The following is a 17,459-nucleotide window of genomic DNA, read 5'->3' on the forward strand; positions in this document are numbered from 1 at the left end:
TATGTTATTGCTTGATGTATTTTTTTCCATCTGAAGACATATCTTCCATCAATTCTGAAGATTTTTCAGCAGTCCCATTTCCAGATATTTCTCCCTACCCCCATCCTAACTATTTTATCTGTCTGCACCTTCTTTTAGGCATGCCCTGGAGTTCTTCAATCTATCCACATCCTTAGTTCACATTTTCTATCTATGCAAACACTTTATTTTATTTTATTTGTTTTATTTTATTTTTCAAGCTTTTATTTGTATTCCATTTAGTTAACATACAGTGTAATATTCATTTCAGGTGTACAGTATAGTGATTCCACACTTCCATAGAGCACCCCTTGCTCTTCAAAACAAGTGCCCTCCTTGGGCCCTGTCACCTATGTCACCCATCCCTCCACCCACCTACCTCCCCTCTGGTAACCATCACTTTGCTCTCTATAGTTAACAGTCTGTTTCAAACACTCGATTTAAAAAATTCTACCTTTTAAATCCCTAGTCCTCTCCTTTCTTTGGCTTTTTCTAGTCTATTCTTTCCACAGCTGATGTTGTCATTGCTGCAATTTTCCAATCAATATGTCTTTGTTTATATTGATCTCGTTTTTTGTTTGTTTGCTTAATATCTTCCTGTGCTTGTTGCAAAGCAGAACATTCCCTCCTTTATCTTTTCAGTAATTCTAAACATTTAAATATCTCTTAAATTTGCTACATTATTCTCTTTTCTTGGGTGTGATTTTTTAAAAATTTATTTACTGACTGTCCTTTGTAATTTTAAATTTCTTTTTTACCTTTTTAGTGTTAGTTTTTCGGTTTACATTTTTTAAAATTTATTTTATTTTATTTTATTTTTATTTATTTATTTGACAGAGAGAGATCACAAGTAGGCAGAGAGGCAGGCAGAGAGAGAGAGAGGAGGAAGCAGGCTCCCCGCTGAGCAGAGAGCCCGATGTGGGACTCGATCCCAGGACCCTGAGATCATGACATGAGCTGAAGGCAGCGGCTTAACCCACTGAGCCACCCAGGCGCCCCTAAAGCATAACAGTATTCATTATTTTTGCACCACACCCAGTGCCCCATGCAGTCCGTGCCCTCTATAATACCCACCACCTGGTACTCCAACCTCCCAGCCCCCGCCCCTTGAAAAACCCTCAGATTGTTTTTCAGAGTCCATAGTCTCTCATGGTTCACCTCCCCTTCCAATTTCCCCCAACTCCCTTCTCCTAACTCCCCATGTCCTCCATGCTATTTGTTATGCTCCACAAATAAGTGAAACCATATGATTTATTTCACTCAGCATAATCTCTTCTAATCCCGTCCATGTTGCTACAAAATTTGGGTGTTCGTCCTTTCTGATGGAGGCATAATACTCCATAGTGTATATGGACCACATCTTCCTTATCCATTCGTCCATTGAAGGGCATCTTGGTTCTTTCCACAGTCTGGCGACCGTGGCCATTGTTGCTATAAACATTGGGGTACAGATGGCCCTTCTTTTCACTACATCTGTATCTTTGGGGTAAATACCCAGTAGTGCAATGGCAGGGTCATAGGGAAGTTCTGTTTTTAATTTCTTGAGGAATCTCCACACTGTTCTCCAAAGAGGCTGTACCAACTTGCATTCCCACCAACAGTATAAGAGGCTTCCCCTTTCTCCACATCCTCTCCAACACATGTTGTTTCTTGTCTTGCTAATTTTGGCCATTCTAACTGGTGTAAGGTGATATCTCAATGTAGGTTTAATTTGAATCTCCCTGATGGTTAGTGATGATGAACATTTTTTCATGTGTCTGATGGCCATTTGTATGTCTTTATTGGAGAAGTGTCTGTCCATATCTTCTGCCCATTTTTTGATATGCTTGTCTGTTTTGTGTGTGTTGAGTTTGAGGAGTTCATTATAGATCCTGGATATCAACCTTTTGTCTGTACTGTCATTTGCAAATATCTTCTCCCATTCCGTGGGTTGCCTCTTTGTTTTCTTGACTGTTTCCTTTGCTGTGCAGAAGCTTTTGATTTTGATGAAGTCCCAAAAGTTCATTTTTGCTTTTGTTTCCTTTGCCTTGGAGACATATCTTGAAAGAAGTTGCTGTGGCTGATATCAAAGAGATTACTGCCTGTGTTCTCCTCTAGGATTCTGATGGATTCCTGTCTCACGTTGAGGTCTTTTGTAGGTATTTTAAACTCATGTATACTGTTCTTTGCCATGTGATTGGGATGGTTTTCCAGAATAAGTCAGTCCCTACCCATTGCAACATCCTGTTGTGATAGACTACTGAAAAGGATAGGGCAGTTGTTACAATATTGAAATACTTCCTTATCAGTTGACAAATAGCCGCTTTTTTGAGGTTTCCAAAGAATCTTTTGGACTCTGACCTCTCTGAAAACCTCATGACCTATTCATAATTTAGTTACTAATTGATTAAGGGACCAGTAGAGGGTCTCTAGCACACTGTTCTAGCACACACACAGTATAAAATTTTTCTGATTAGAGGTGCATTTTTGTATTACCCTGCTCCCACTCAAGTCTTAGCATTGGGAGGTTGAAGGCTTTTCTCCCATGTGGAAAGTGCTATCCCTGATACCACCCGCCCATATCCATTTTTTTTTCTATAGCCAACCTATTTCCTCTTAGAATCATAAGAAAGTGGCACATTGCCTGTTATGCCATAAACTATAGGAGGAGTTATACCAGCCCAAGTTCAAAGTTAGAAGCTCATGAGTAGCTCTAGCTACGTGATTATTCATGAATCGTATTTCTGATCTCTTGACACTTACAGGGTAAACTTTGCTTTTTTTTCAAAATGAACTTAGAGACTTTTAAGCTTGGACTACCACTGTTCGAATCGAATTCCAGTACCTACTTGCAGATTGCACTATCTCAACTCCCTATGCACCCCTACAGGTTCTTTCTAATTAGTGCATTGACTTCTTTTTTAAACTGAGATATAATTTGCATATAATATTATATTAGCTCAGGTGTACCACATAATGATTTGATATTTGTAGATACTGAGAAGTGATCACCACAGTTAAGTCTGGTTAACATCTATCACCACACATAGTTAACAATTTTTTTTTTCTTCTGATGAGAATTTTTGATCTGCTCTCTTACCAACTTTCAAATATTCAATACAATATTATTAACTATAATCATCATGCTGTACATTACATTCTGCATGACTTAGTTATTTTATAATTGGAAGTTTTTACATCTTGACACCTGCACCCATTTTGCCCCTCTCCTTCCTACCTCTGCAAACACTCATTCACATTTTTCAATGTCTTTTAATCATGATCAGTTCATTTCAGTCACAAATATATATATGGAATTAATAGGTATATTAGTTCCATATATATAAGATATATATATATGTATTTTATATATAATCATATTAACAACTCTAAACCTATTGCTTATTTAATATATCATTTTTGTGTCAGACTATTCTGTCCAACCTGACCTGCTGTTATAAATTTGCTTCCTTTCTACTGTTGCTTCTCTTTTCCCCAGGAGCATCTTTATATTTTATGTATCTACTCTGGAAATCAGCCCGTTGTCTGGCTCTGTGGAATTTTTTTCTCCCTCCAAGCATCAGTTTCCTTTAAAATATCATTTGGCATTTTGAATGTACAGGCTTGATGTTATAAACATTCCTCATTGACATTAAGTTTTTTAAAAATAATAAATTTCCATAAATATGCTTTGTCTACAGATTTCTAGCCTCTCCTAAAAGTGTGGGTGAGACTTCCTCTATCTCAATAGCATATTTAGACTCACTGTGTAGAAGGGAGTATTTAGTCATATATTCTGAGGATATGTTTATCTTTCAAATCTCTTATACAGCTTATAATTTTAATGGATTGCTAGTACTTGGGTATGTTGCTATGCGAATAAAATAACTCCGGGTACCCCTGATACTTTAGCGTGTCAGGTGTGATTTCTCTGCACCTATGAGTTTTCCTAGAATTTGGCACTTTTTATCTCCCAGTATTACTAGTTCACAAATCTTCAAAAGTCCTGAGCTACTTCTGCGTTTAAAGATTAGCTTGTTCTCAGAATTGATGAGACCAGGAATAGTGTACTTTGAGTGTCTGAGGGTCTCAGCTATCCCATAGCAGCACGTACATTCTGGCAATGAGTGTCAAAGGCACACTGGGCTGACTGTTTCAAAAATAACACATTTGAATCAAATCTACTGTATATTTGACATTGGGCCATATTTTACTATTGTTTATATTATGTGAGTAACACTGTAAGTGAGCTATGGAGCTGGTATGAAATGCCTCAAATGAGAGTATTTTTTAAGTGATCTTCAACACAGACAGAATCAAATTTGATATGTTTACAAGAGAAGTAGGCCAATTAGTGATAAAGCTTAATAGTTTAAGGGAGGAAGCCAGAACATTCATTTACACTTGACAGAAAGAAGAGGAGAGCAAAACATAATCTCAGCAGAGCCTTTATTTCTTTTAAGAAATTAGATCCTCCCCTTACAAAAACAGCTTTTAAGGAGACTGAGCTTCCTGAATGAGTTAAATTTTATCATGATTTTGTTGGCTACATAGTCATGGATTTCTTTTTATCTCTACAGTTGTACCAAAACTGAATAAAGCAAAGGTACTCTTAGTTTACTATTTTATGCCTTTGTTTTCCTATTAATATTTTGAAAAATTTTCCTTTCTTCCTGAAAACTATTCTAATCATCTTTCTGTCACCTTTTCTTAGATGCTTCTTAGAAATACTCCTTTACAATGGATATATTCTTAGACTTTCTTTTCCAGCAACATAGTGGATTAAGACAAAAAACAAAACAAAACAAAACAAAACAAAGAACAAAAACAAAAACCTAATCCTTACAAATGCCTACCTAAAGAAATAAAAAATCTTCAGGATCCAGAAATGAGGAGGGAACTGAAAGTCAGGATATTTTAACTCTAAGCTGAGACTACAGTTTCCCTGGGGAAGGCTTAGCAGCCTTAGGAAAGTAGACTCTTTTGTTTTAACATATATAGGACAAATGATGAAAGGGAGTGCTCCAACCTTGGATGAAGGCATGACTTTCCAAAAGTTTAATTCTTTTTAAAAGGTGAATAAGAAAAATCTGCCTTATAATCTTAGATTATAAGCTTTTCTACGCTTAGTGTCTGGCTGGAAAATAAAAAAAATCTTCCTTGAGAAATGGAAATCTTGGGATTGAGACTCTGGTAGGTTTGAGATCTGATTTTAAAGTACTTATGGGTTCCTGGATGCCTTCTTTATTTGGGATTTCTGAAAGAAGAAAATTCCATATTAACATTGAAAAAGCATTCTTTCAATACAGGATTGCCTTGGGGAAAGGGGATTGGAGAAAAAGAACACCCTGATAAGGATGGGCTCATAATAGAAGTGTCCTAAAACATGAGAATATAGCAAAAACCATTAAAAAAAAAATCCCAAAACAAGAAACAAACAAAAACAATAAAAATCACAAGAAAAAAGAATCAAGTGTCAAAGACTCAAGATAGTAAAAAGTAATGTATAAGTAAATTACCACGTGTAATGATATGATGATTTATAATGCTAAAAGTCATAAAAGAAGAAATCCAAACCCTAAAAAAATAATTATACCCTTTATATTTGTCAATGTTAACAATCAATGCTAGCTACACTATCAAAGAAGCAAGTAGGAAGTAATCAATGTTAGCTACAATACCAGATAAACCCCAGATCACACAGCAAAGGATATTTCTCATTTATATTAGAGTTTGATTGGGAATTTAGGAGTGGCCTTCCATGTGCTAAATAAGGATTTTTGGCTCTTTCCATCTTGTGGCATTACTGATGAGGGAACAGAAGGCAAGCTGAGGACAAAGCAGAAGCTGACACCCCACAACACCCCCCAAGCCCCAGATGGTATCTGTGTGACATTTCTCATGCACTCTTGGCTCCCTAAAGCTATAGAAAGGAAAAACAAATAGTTAACTTATAGAGATCACATTCCTGCAAGTCTCCCTCGGTTTACAAATGTCTTAGCAATCTATAAGAACAAAGCACTTCCATCAATAACCTAGCTTTGAAGGAAGAAGGAAATGTAGATACAGTTAAACGTTCTTATAACCTGCAGCCCATTGACAGATACTTGAAGCAGGCAGAGTGTAATGTTCCTCCAGGAAGCTTCCAACTATCCTAACATTAATGCCTTGCTGGTGTGGGGGGCGGGGGAGACAACTTTAACTTGACAACAGCAAGGCCTCAGGTATCCTGTGAGTCTTCTTTAACATATGAAAATTCTTTTGAAACCCCCATGTTCCCTACCTCCCCCAACTCCCAAGTATATAAGCAGCCACACCTCACAACCCTGGTGCAACAGCTCTTTCTGCCCACGGGTCCTGTCCCAGTGCTTTCATAAAACCACCGTTTTACACCTAAGATGTCTCAAGAATTCTTTCTTGGTCATCAGCTCCAGACTTCACCCCACTGAACCTCACCTATATTCCAAAACCCCACGAATTACCATTTCCCAAGATCTTCTCTGAAGGATTGAGCATGCAGACAAGTATATCATAGGATGTTTTGTGAGCCTAGAGGTAGGATACAAATATCTTCCTATACATGCTATTGTCTAAAACACCACCACAAAGTACCAGCCAAACTGCAAAGGACTGGGAAATATAAGAAATGAGGAACAGGACTAGTGAGCCACCTGATCAACCTTTACCTATTCATAAAACCTTGAAACAGTCCTAATTAGAAATGTTAGAAGTAGTATGTCAAGACATTCGTTCTTTTATTTCATGTAAATAGATGGCAGAGAGGGAGACAGATTTCTTATGTTATCCAGGCATTGTTTTAATTGCTGGAGATAGAAGGAGTGAACAAAAAACCCATGGATCCTACCCCTGTGAAGCTTCCAAAGCCTACCTGTGGAAACACACAAGCACCAAAGGACTAGTGAGAGAACCATCAAGTGCTATCAAAATGAAGCAATATGAAAGGAGGCAGAGGGGTTGCTATTCTAGATAGGATGTTCGAGAAAGTTCCTCCCACCCCCTGCCCCAGAAGGTGAAATTTGAGAAAGACCTTTCACCTTCTTGTTGCTACATTCGACATTTATTTGTTCATATTTCATTCTGTTGATCTATTAGCAGCATTTGGATCTGCTGAACATTCTCTTACTTAAAAAAAAATGTTTTACTTGACTTTTAAGGCATAACCCTCTACTGTTTTATTTCTGTTTCTTTTTCTTAATACTGCTATAATAAAATACCACAAACTTAGTGGCTTAAACAGTACAAAACTATTATTGTGCAATTCTCGAGGTCTGAAGTCCAAAATGGGTCTCACTGAGCTAACGTGAAGGAACCAACAGGGCTGCCTTCCTCTCTAGAGGCTCACAGAGAGAATCCATTTCCTTGCCTTTTTCAGCTTCAAGAAGCTGCTCACTCTCTTGGGCATGTGGCCTCCTCCTTCTGTCTTCAGAACCCAACAGTTTTGCATTTTTCTATTCATTCTTCTGGAGTAAAATCTCCCTCTGACGACTTCTGTCTCCCTCCACTTTTGAGAACACATGTGACTGCACTGAACCCATGCAGACACCAGGATAACCTCCCATCTCAAATACTTAAAGTTGTCTACAAACCATCTCTTGCCAGGAAAGGTAACCTATCCCCCAGTTCAGAAATTCGGGTGTGGACATGGGTGGCTGGAGGAGCGAGAGGTGGGGGAGGGGGGGATGCATTATTCTGTCCCCCACACTCACAGACTGCTTTTCTCAGTTTTCTTCCTACTATTTCTGACTTTCCACTTGGAGTATCAGAGCAGGCATACAGCTGTACTGATAGTCAGAATACTGAAATATTTTAATATTGATTGTGGAATAACCTTAACAATAACATTACCAATAACCCTGAGCCCTAGACATTTCTGTCTTCTGCTTGCCCTGAGCCCATGACCCATCCTGAAGACCTCATACTCCTGACCCCGCGACTCAAATAAATAATGTCTAACATAACGAGGCTTTAAGGTTTGGTCAATTGCTCACCGGTTGTTAGGTGTCTTGAATAGCTTTAAGTCTTAATAGCTTGAAGTCTTAATACTTCAGATACCATCTAAACGCCGATGACTCCAATTTTCATTTTAGACTGATTCTTTCTCCCAAAGCCTTAGAATCCTATGTCTAACTAACTATTCAACATCACCACAAACATGTGATAAACACAGCTCATTTACAAGTGAAATGCTGCTTTACTCTTTACCTCTGTTTTGCCCCAACCCATAGTCTTCTGTCTTGCAGGAAACATCAGTTCAATCTATGGGCTTTCTCTTCAAAACGGGGGCCTCTCTCTCGCTGCCTCACCATCAGCAACCTGGTCCACATCACCATCCGCTCTCACCTGTTAGTTCAGCGCCTTCTAAATTCTCTCTCTTGTTCCCTTTGCTCTTTTCTCAACATAGCCGCAGGCACGAATGCTTATAAACTTCCCTGCTCAAAACTCTCCTCCGGCTTCCTTTCTCACCTAGGGAAATCGATGTCTTTCCTTTGGCGTACCTCACCTTTATAATCTCTGCATCTCCTGTTCCCTCTCTGAAATTATCTCCTTTTACTTTCCTTCAGCCCCACTGATCTCTTTATTCTTCAGATAAGCCAGGATGCGCTCCGCATCTGGAAGACTCTGCCCTGCGGCTTGTACTTGCCAGTTCCGGTCTCCAGAGCAGCCTTCCCCGGATCCACACCGCTCGATCCTTCATGTTCTTTCCCCGTTGAGTGAACGATTACCCTATGATGGAGTGCTTTCCTTAACCACTGTATTAAAATTGTGTACCTTAACTCTTCAGTTCCCCCTTCCTATTTTATGATTCCCCCTAATTTTTCACTTTCTAATGCATTCTATATTTTAGTTAATTTATCCTGTGATTTTATGTTTCTACCCAGTAGAATATGAACTCTATAAAGGTAGAGATTCTTGTCCGGTTTGTTCACTGCCTATCCAAGGGTCTAGAGCAGGGTTGTAGTCATTCATAGTTAAAACTCAAAAAGTTAAATGAGACACGTATTTTAGACTTTAAAGGTTACAATAATAAAAAAAAGGTGAAAGTCAAGGTTTAGAGATATAGAATTGCAACACGATAATGAGTGCATAAAACAAGTCCAACTTCTCTGTAGATAATTAGTGAAAATATATCACAAACTTTAAATATGCATATATTTGGGTACTTTACGTTCTCTTATTAAAATCTATCCTAAGAAAAGAATTAATAAGGAATGCAAAGATTTGGGAATAAGGAAAGCCTCTAAACTCTTGTTTATAATAGTGGAAAAAGGGGTACCTTGGTGGCTCAGTTAGTTAAGAGTATGTCTTTAGCTCAGATTATGATCCCGGGGTCCTGGGATCGAGCCCCGTGTTGGACTTACTGCTCAGGTGGGGAGCCTGCTTCTCCCTGTCCCTCTGCCTCTCCTCCTGCTTGTGCTTTCTCTCCCTCCCCCTCTGTGTCAAATAAATAAATAAAATGTTTAAAAAATATGAAATAGTGAAAAAAATTTTAAATCAAAACCTTCATGTTTTTAAATACAGAAACTTAGACAAAAAGAAATATATTTATACAATGGAACAGTATGCAATCATTAAATTTGTATTTAGATAAATTCTCATCGACGTAGGAACTATTTATGATATGCTGGTAAATGGAAATAAACAGTCTATAAAGAGAATGTGCTAAATGATGCTATTTTTGAAGAAGAAATGTATATCTTTGGACACTTGTTAACAATGTGGTTTATAGAATGGAGTGGGAATGTCTTTCCTACTTACCTAATCTTTAAAAAAAATTTATTTCAAAATAACGATCACATAGCACACTTATACTGGGAAAAATCAAAATTACATTCATCGTGATCTTCAGAAAGCCATTAATATTATACGTGCAAAGGATTTTAAATGTGAATTGTATATAAATATGCCCCTTCATGGCATTTTATGTGTTTATGATGAATGTCCTACATTAGTAAGTAGGGCCTAAGGCTCAAAATTTGTTTACAGAATAATCTCTTCAGGTATTTTAGTTTCTTTGAACCCTAACCTGTGGAAGCTGTCTGGCTACAGGTAACAACGATTGAAAAATGTCTTTAACATGACTGCTGACAAGACCATCGAAGTCAAACCATGCAATGAACCCAATATTTTACCTCAGAGATTTGACTTAAAACTAACCCATCTCCCTGCTCTGTTTCTAGTCAGTACTACTTGGGCAGTAGCGCGCAGCCTAGTTCCGTGGAGCAGAAGAAGGGGAAGTTCCCAATCTGGCCAGAATGGAGCGAGGCTGACGTCAATGCAGAGAAGTGGGACGCAGGCAAAGGTGGAAAAGAAAAGGACAAAGCAGGAAAAAGCCCTCTATTCGTGAGTCCGCTGGGATGCGGCTAGCGGTCATTTTAGTCCTGATGTAATAGTAGCATAAGATGTGTTAGCATGGAAGAGTGCTCATTCTCCTCCAGAGGCTCCCTTCAAGCGAGAAATTTGGTCTTTGTCCACCTGTCTCCCTCCATCCTAGCCTGTCTTTCCAAGCCTTAGACCTGGGCTTTGCTAATTCCATCTGAGTAAGAAAAGGGGAGAGGTGATCAGAGGGCCATAATGAAATAAAGGGGAAATTGATAGAACAAGTCAGATAGTAGATTTTGGACAGGGTTGGGAACAAGGCATTTCGAGTAGTTTAGAAAATGAAAGCCCCAGCAGACCTGTGAACTGTTACCTAGTGATGATAGGAGATTTTTTTTTTTTAAAGTTGTTACTGTTACTGAGATAAAGATTGAATCTCTTCATATTGCCCCCCTGAAGATATTTGGGGAAGGATTTCAGGTACTCTTTGTTTATCTATGGCCATTGAAACATGATGGGATTGGAGCTGAGAACAGTGTGCCTACATTTTCCAAGTATATTATCTTAGGTTCTTTTGCCTTTTTAAAAATGTTTACTCTATTTCTAAAGACTTCTTTTTGAGGGTATGAGTCTGGGTTGCATTTTAAATATGACCCTTTGGGGCATCTGGGTGGCTCAGTCAGTGAAGTGTCTTCCTTTGGCTCAGGTCATGATCCCGGGGTCCTCCCATGGAGCCCAGCATCAGGCAACCTGCTCACTGCTCAGCTCACTGTCTGCCGCTCCCCCTGCTGGTGCACGTGCTCTCTCTCTCTCTCTCTCTCAAATAAATAAAGAAAATCTTTAAAAAAAAATAAAAAAAATATGACCCATTTATTTGGTGCAACAATTCATTTAACCAAAATGTTTATGAAACACAATGCAGTTTCAAAACACAAACAAAATTGCCAGAATGACCATGATGAACTCTGGGGTGTTTATTTGCATCGAGAACTCTGGAAGGGTTCTTATTAGCAATTATATTTTGTTCACAAAATGCAGAAGTATAAACTGCATAATTCATTACAGTAATTTGTTTACAAAAGATAACAAATGTAACTAATTGCTGATTCTGTTAGTACCTGAACAATTTCAGATTAGGAACGTATGAGGGAATACATTCTTTTCACCATACCTAGGGTGACTGTGGAACTTTTAGACGGACAGGGCTTTTGAACTCTGTGGGTTCAAATGACAATGGTCATAGCCTACATATTTTTAACAGAAATTTACAACTAATGGGGGTTGAGTGTGAATGTACATCAGGAAGATAGACTGTGCAAATCCTCAGGTAAGCACTGAGCTCTAGAAAAGACCTAAAGACAAGGCACTGTAGAGTGTGAAGGATAACAGGGTGAAGAGCAGCGTGTCTGAAAACTGAAATAGGAAATAAGCTATAAACTGTAACATGTTAGGGCCCTTGAAGTGTAAGTAAGCCTTTACCAGGTGACGACGGAGAAATCCTGCAGATCTCTGGGAGGTTAGGCATCAAATTCTAGAACTTACCAATGTTATTGAAACAAGGGCACATCTGTTGAAAGAATATTTATTGGAGAAAAACCACTGAGACTGGAAGAGTAACATGTGTGCTGGATACTTGATGCCCATTTCATTTGGGGGCAACATATAGGAATGTTGCTAAGTGAACATCAGACTCCAACCTTGGTTCTGTGATCGTCAGACCATGTATAAAACTGCACAATCAGGGCAGCACCAGCCCTTCTCCTGTGGTGAATTGGGACTATTCCAATGGCATGTGACACTTCAGAACCTGAGCCAACATTCCATTCTGCCTCTGCCATCTTCACAAGATGGAAGAGTATCAGGTCAAACCCTGGTTCTTACAACAGCCCAGATACCATATGGGATACAATCTTGCTTCCCACTCCCAGTTCTGTTCTACAGTCTCAACATTCATGGCTGTGAAGTGACAGTCCCTCATGGGAGTGAGTGGTGGACACCCCAAGCATGTCACAGTTGCAACATCCACGTTTACCAGGGCCAATTACCTTAATCATATGACCATAGCAAGTATCCTTGGAATTTTATAGAAAGTCTCTTCTTTAGATGTGAGGCTAGTGATCAGGAAATCAGCATCAGATAAACTAACCCTTCCCTGTAATTTCAGAGTCAAGTCTCAATTCTTTTGCTAAGTGACAGCAACAAAAAGACATGGTGGATGAACCAAACTAAGATATATATAATGAAGCATCGTAAGGTGCATATAAGAAATACACCTAAGGCAAAATGACATAGAAAGATTACCATTTACCACTAACTTAACATGGAGAAAAGGGAATCATACCAGATTATGATATGGTAAACTCCCATTTACCTTTTTTTTTTTCTCTCCTTAAAGACATTTAATAATTCAAGGCATGACAACAAAAGGTCAAACAGAAAGTAGTGGCTGGGGTTTATGCCAGTTATTCTGGGCTGAAGAGAGAGAGGATATTGACTGGGGCTTCGAAAGCAGCCAAAACTAGAACCCAAATCCCAGAGGTAATTACAGAACCACAATCTGAATGTTTCCCTTATAATTTTATTTCAAGACATTTAACCAAATCCTAAGCTATATGTGTGAAGATTTTGCTGCTGAGCAAATGAGTAAAAAACAGTTTGGAAGTTAAATAACAGAAAATATTTCATGATGCTATGGCAAGAGATTGGAATTTAGGGTATACCAAGGTGAAGGGACTCAAACCCTCCAGCTTTTCAGTGAGTACCCAAACATGGCAATAGCATTCTGTGTTGAGTAAGGGTAAACCAAGCCTACACCAGCCCAGTCAAACCCTGAGACCCAGTGTTGATGGGGTCAAGTTCATTTTGTACTTTGATGCCAGAAAGGATGAAGTCCTCCTCTCTGGAGGAAGGCATCATTATTTAGGACCATATACATTTTTATATGCAACATTTATCATACAACCCAAATTTATCACACATGAAAAGTGTGATAAAAAAGTGGCTGAAAAACAAGAGGAAAATTAAATAATAGAAATAGATCCACGAGTGACTCTGATTTGGGGTTGTCAGATAAGGGACTTTAAAATAACTGAATTATTTGTAAGGGAGGAAAACAAAACAACGTGAGGCAACCCCAGAAGTCTAGTGTGTCTCTTGGAAACATCAGTCTATTGTTCAGGGACTCATTCTTGGATCATTTTGACTAGATATTGGGATTGCCTTTATCTTCATTCAAAGTATTTCAGAATCTTAAATATGCTCCAGATACACATAGACACTTTGTGAAAAAGCTCAGACAGGGCCCTCAAATATAACCAATTTCTCAGGTCACTCTAGCATTTGGATAAAAATGTGATTACCATAAAAATCACAAAATAGTATTTACTTCCCCCCTGTCACTATTAGCTCAGGTGAAATTTAGTACTCCTTATTTTTCAATACAGATAGTTTATACTCCTACAGCATTGTTTTTGTACTCCCAGCACTTTCCATTTTCTGTAAGGCTCACCGCCACAACTTAACTATTTTAGGATCTTGTGAGAACTTTTACACAGTAGCTACTTGAAATCTAATTTGCTATATTGCTAGCATGCGAGAGTAGATATTTGGATATCATTCTTCCTCCAGAGCTCACTAACTAACCCATTCTAAGGACTCAAAAATTAATAAATTAATTGCGTTCCTGGACATTTACCTCTGAGAAACGGAAACTTATGTTCATATAAAAACCTGTAAGCTATATGCAAAAATTTATAGCAGCTTTATAAGTAAGAGCCCCAAATTAGAAACAGCCCAAATGTCCTTCAATGAACAGATGGTAAACAAACAAATATCCATATCATGAAATATTGCTCATCAATAAACAAAACAAACTGCAAATTGATACTGCAACAGCTTGAATGAATTGAATATCCCAGGAATTAGGCGGAGAGAGAAAAAAGCCAATCCAGAATGTTACATGATATATGATTCCATTCATATAACATTATTTTTTGGGGAAGATTTATTATTTGTTTATTTGAGAGAGAGTGCATGCATGTGAGATCAGAGAAGGGGGCAGAGGGAGGAGTTGTGAGAATCTAAAGCAGATTCCCTGCTGAGCACAGAGCCCAAAGCAGGGCTTGATCTCACTACCCCAAGATCATGACCAGAGCTGAAACCAAGAGTCAGACGCTTAAACCAACTGAGTCACCCAGGTGCCCCTCATATAACACTATTGAAATGACAAAAAGAGACCAGATTAATGATTGCCAGGTGGTAGGGATTAAACAGGTGGTAAGGGGGTGGAGAGGGGGGGGGTGGGCATGGCCATAAAAGGGCCTAGGAAGGATCCTTGTGCTCCTGGAACTGTGGTATACCATGACTGTCAATGTCAGTATCCTGGTGGTGACATTGCACTCTGGTTTTGGAAGATTTCCCACTGGAGAAACCGAGTAGAGAGAACACAGGAACTCTCTTTATTATTTCACAGCATGAGTTGTGAATCTATAATTATCTCAAAATAACATGTTTAATTTTAAAAATTAATAAATGAAAGTCAGATCCAAGGTTCAAAATTTCACTGGCATACAATCATATTTATGATTTTTTAATTTTCTCAAATAAAAACAAGAACAATCTTTTCAGTGCAAAATATGTCCATATCTGGCCCATCCAAATTGCTTTCCTACCATACCTACCTCACATTCCACAGCAGCTCATGCTCATTTTGATTGCGTCCTCTGCAATAAAATGTTACTCAACAACTGAGGTTTTGTTCACTAAATACAGTATTATTAACTTCCATATTCACCAAATACTCCATGAGATACTTCTGAGAGCAATTATACAAATTGCTCTATACATGCATATTTATTGATTGAATCTATGAACTTACTGATTTTTATTAGTATTGAGTTGGTTTCATATTTTTAGAATCATATGGAGACAAAAAACTCAATATATATTTTTTTATATAGCATTTTTTTGAAGACCCCGAAGGAAAGATTGAATTACCACCATCGTTGAAAATTTATTCCTGGAAACGTCCACAGGATTTTTTAATTCATCGGGTAAGAAACATTTTCACTATTGAACAAAATACATGTTAACTGTGGGCTATAATATCCTAGTTATGAAAATTCTCATTTTTAAAACAATGTAGGGTAAATTTTTCCCATGGTATTTAGTAAGAAAAAGGAATTACTTTTTGACATTTAATAGAGATAAATGTGTATCAGCATAGTTTAATATCACTTGTACTGGCTCCCAAGAGCATATTGAAATTTTGTGTAAAGTCTTGAGGTTTTTTTTTTTTTTTTCTTTTTTACATGATATCAAAGAAGAGCCTAAAAGGTGTGGTAAGTTACTCCTTAATTTCTGACTGACAGAATTACCCTTTACTGCTGCTTAGCAGGAATTTATGTGACCTGAAGGTCTGTTTACTCTAGTGTTTACCAGCGTTAATTTTCTAGCCCAGGAGACTGGCACTTGGCTCTCTGTGTTCCAGGTATTCCTGAAGCATTTTCCAAGGGCCATCTTCATTTCTGGACTTGACACCCAGCCACTTGAGTCACATTGACTGGGACATCTCCAGAGAAGCCATCCTTTAAAATAGCATTATGTACATGAAAACTTTAGATCCACTGGTCTGCCTTCTTAACAGTCATGTTAAGTTTGAACATATTTGAACATATTTGCTGTGTCCAAGGGTCTAATTATCACTAACTCCTTTTTTTTTAGTTTATGACTCTCCTAGAATTTTCATTTAATGCACGGAAAGCCAGTAGGCTAAAATTGTTACTTAGTGTTAACCAAATGGTTGTAAAGGAGCTGATTCTTCCATCGATTATGGAATCCACTGAATCAGTTTCACACAAAGTGATTTTATTCCTAAAATTTTTAGCCTTTATAAGCACCACTACTATTGCAAGAAAATATAATTTATGCACCATATTTTCAATTGCTGTTACTAGCCGAAGTCAGCTAATCCTAATTACAAATATATTTAGTAAAATAAAAGAATAAGATATTTCAACAGAATATTTATTGAATGCCTACTTGTAAGATATTTTAAATAAATCAAATGTCCATGAACCAAGACTTTAAATTACTTATAATGTTAGATAATACTGGTATGAAGAATATAAGTTCTTTAGTGTTAATAGAGTGCACTTAATAATAGTGTATTATTCATAATATTCAGGCTCTGTGCAGTGGAAATGCAGGGTTTACATTCTACGCAAATAAAGGATATTAAGTCCCTAAAGTGAGAGTGTTTCAAATGTGAATAAGTAGAAAAGTTTCACACCACCTTTTTCTTTTTAACATACCTTAGTTCTGAGAGATAACACTTGTATTATAAGTGAATTCATCCGTTGGTGGTGGTAACACTTCTCCTGGCATTTATCGTAATGTTGCTGCCCAACTCAACACCTCTGTTCTGTGCTGACCTCTTCCTCCTGATCTTGTGCATGAACTCCTCTTGGAGTGTGGACCAGAACAGCCACAGCTAAAAGTCTAGCTAGCTAGGATAGTCTTAGAATAATGTTTTTTAAGTTTTAATGTCTAGATCCACAGTGGTAAGTATATTTTACATGGAAATAACTGTGGGCATACAGAAAGCTCAGGCAAAAATTTAGCAAAACAATATCGACCTTCCTACATGAGATTGACTCTATTCTACTCTAAGCCAAATATGAAGTCAGAGGACACGATTTAAGTCAGAGAGAAGCTAAATTATGAACAAACTTAAAAGCCTTGATTCAAGATATCACAATCAACATGGGCTATACAGCTGAGGAAGTTAACAAGCTCTGACCACTGAGGGAATGATCAGTTTTGTATATTTCTGAGAATCAGGTGTGGATGGTTCAGGTCCTTGAGTAATGATGATATTGAGCAGATGTAAATTGTCTGAAGATGGATTCTGTCTCAAGGACAGGTGTAGGAAATAAAGACCTCCGTAGAGACGTCTACCTTAATATTTGCTGTCTTTTACACACCATCAGCTTCTATCTTACATCGATTGGCAGGCAGTTATTAAGACTCCACCTCAAATTTTAGTTATTCAATATTTAATCTATAATCAATTTAAATGTATGTTGTTACTTGGAGAAGAGTGTGGCCATTTTAGAATTGCAATT

General features: G+C 37.8%; 1 protein-coding gene across 1 annotated transcript in view; it reads left to right on the forward strand.

Moving 5' to 3' along the window:
* Positions 1-17,459, forward strand: part of ADGB (androglobin) — a 168,853-nt gene that overhangs the window by 16,992 nt on the left and 134,402 nt on the right. Inside the window, exons 2-3 of the mRNA XM_059399200.1 lie at positions 10,197-10,359; positions 15,294-15,386. Coding sequence (XP_059255183.1) covers positions 10,197-10,359; positions 15,294-15,386 — 256 coding nt within the window. The remainder of the gene's footprint in view (positions 1-10,196; positions 10,360-15,293; positions 15,387-17,459) is intronic.

Source organism: Mustela nigripes, chromosome 5, assembly GCF_022355385.1.
Source record: "Mustela nigripes isolate SB6536 chromosome 5, MUSNIG.SB6536, whole genome shotgun sequence".
Classification (NCBI taxonomy): Eukaryota; Metazoa; Chordata; class Mammalia; order Carnivora; family Mustelidae; genus Mustela; species Mustela nigripes.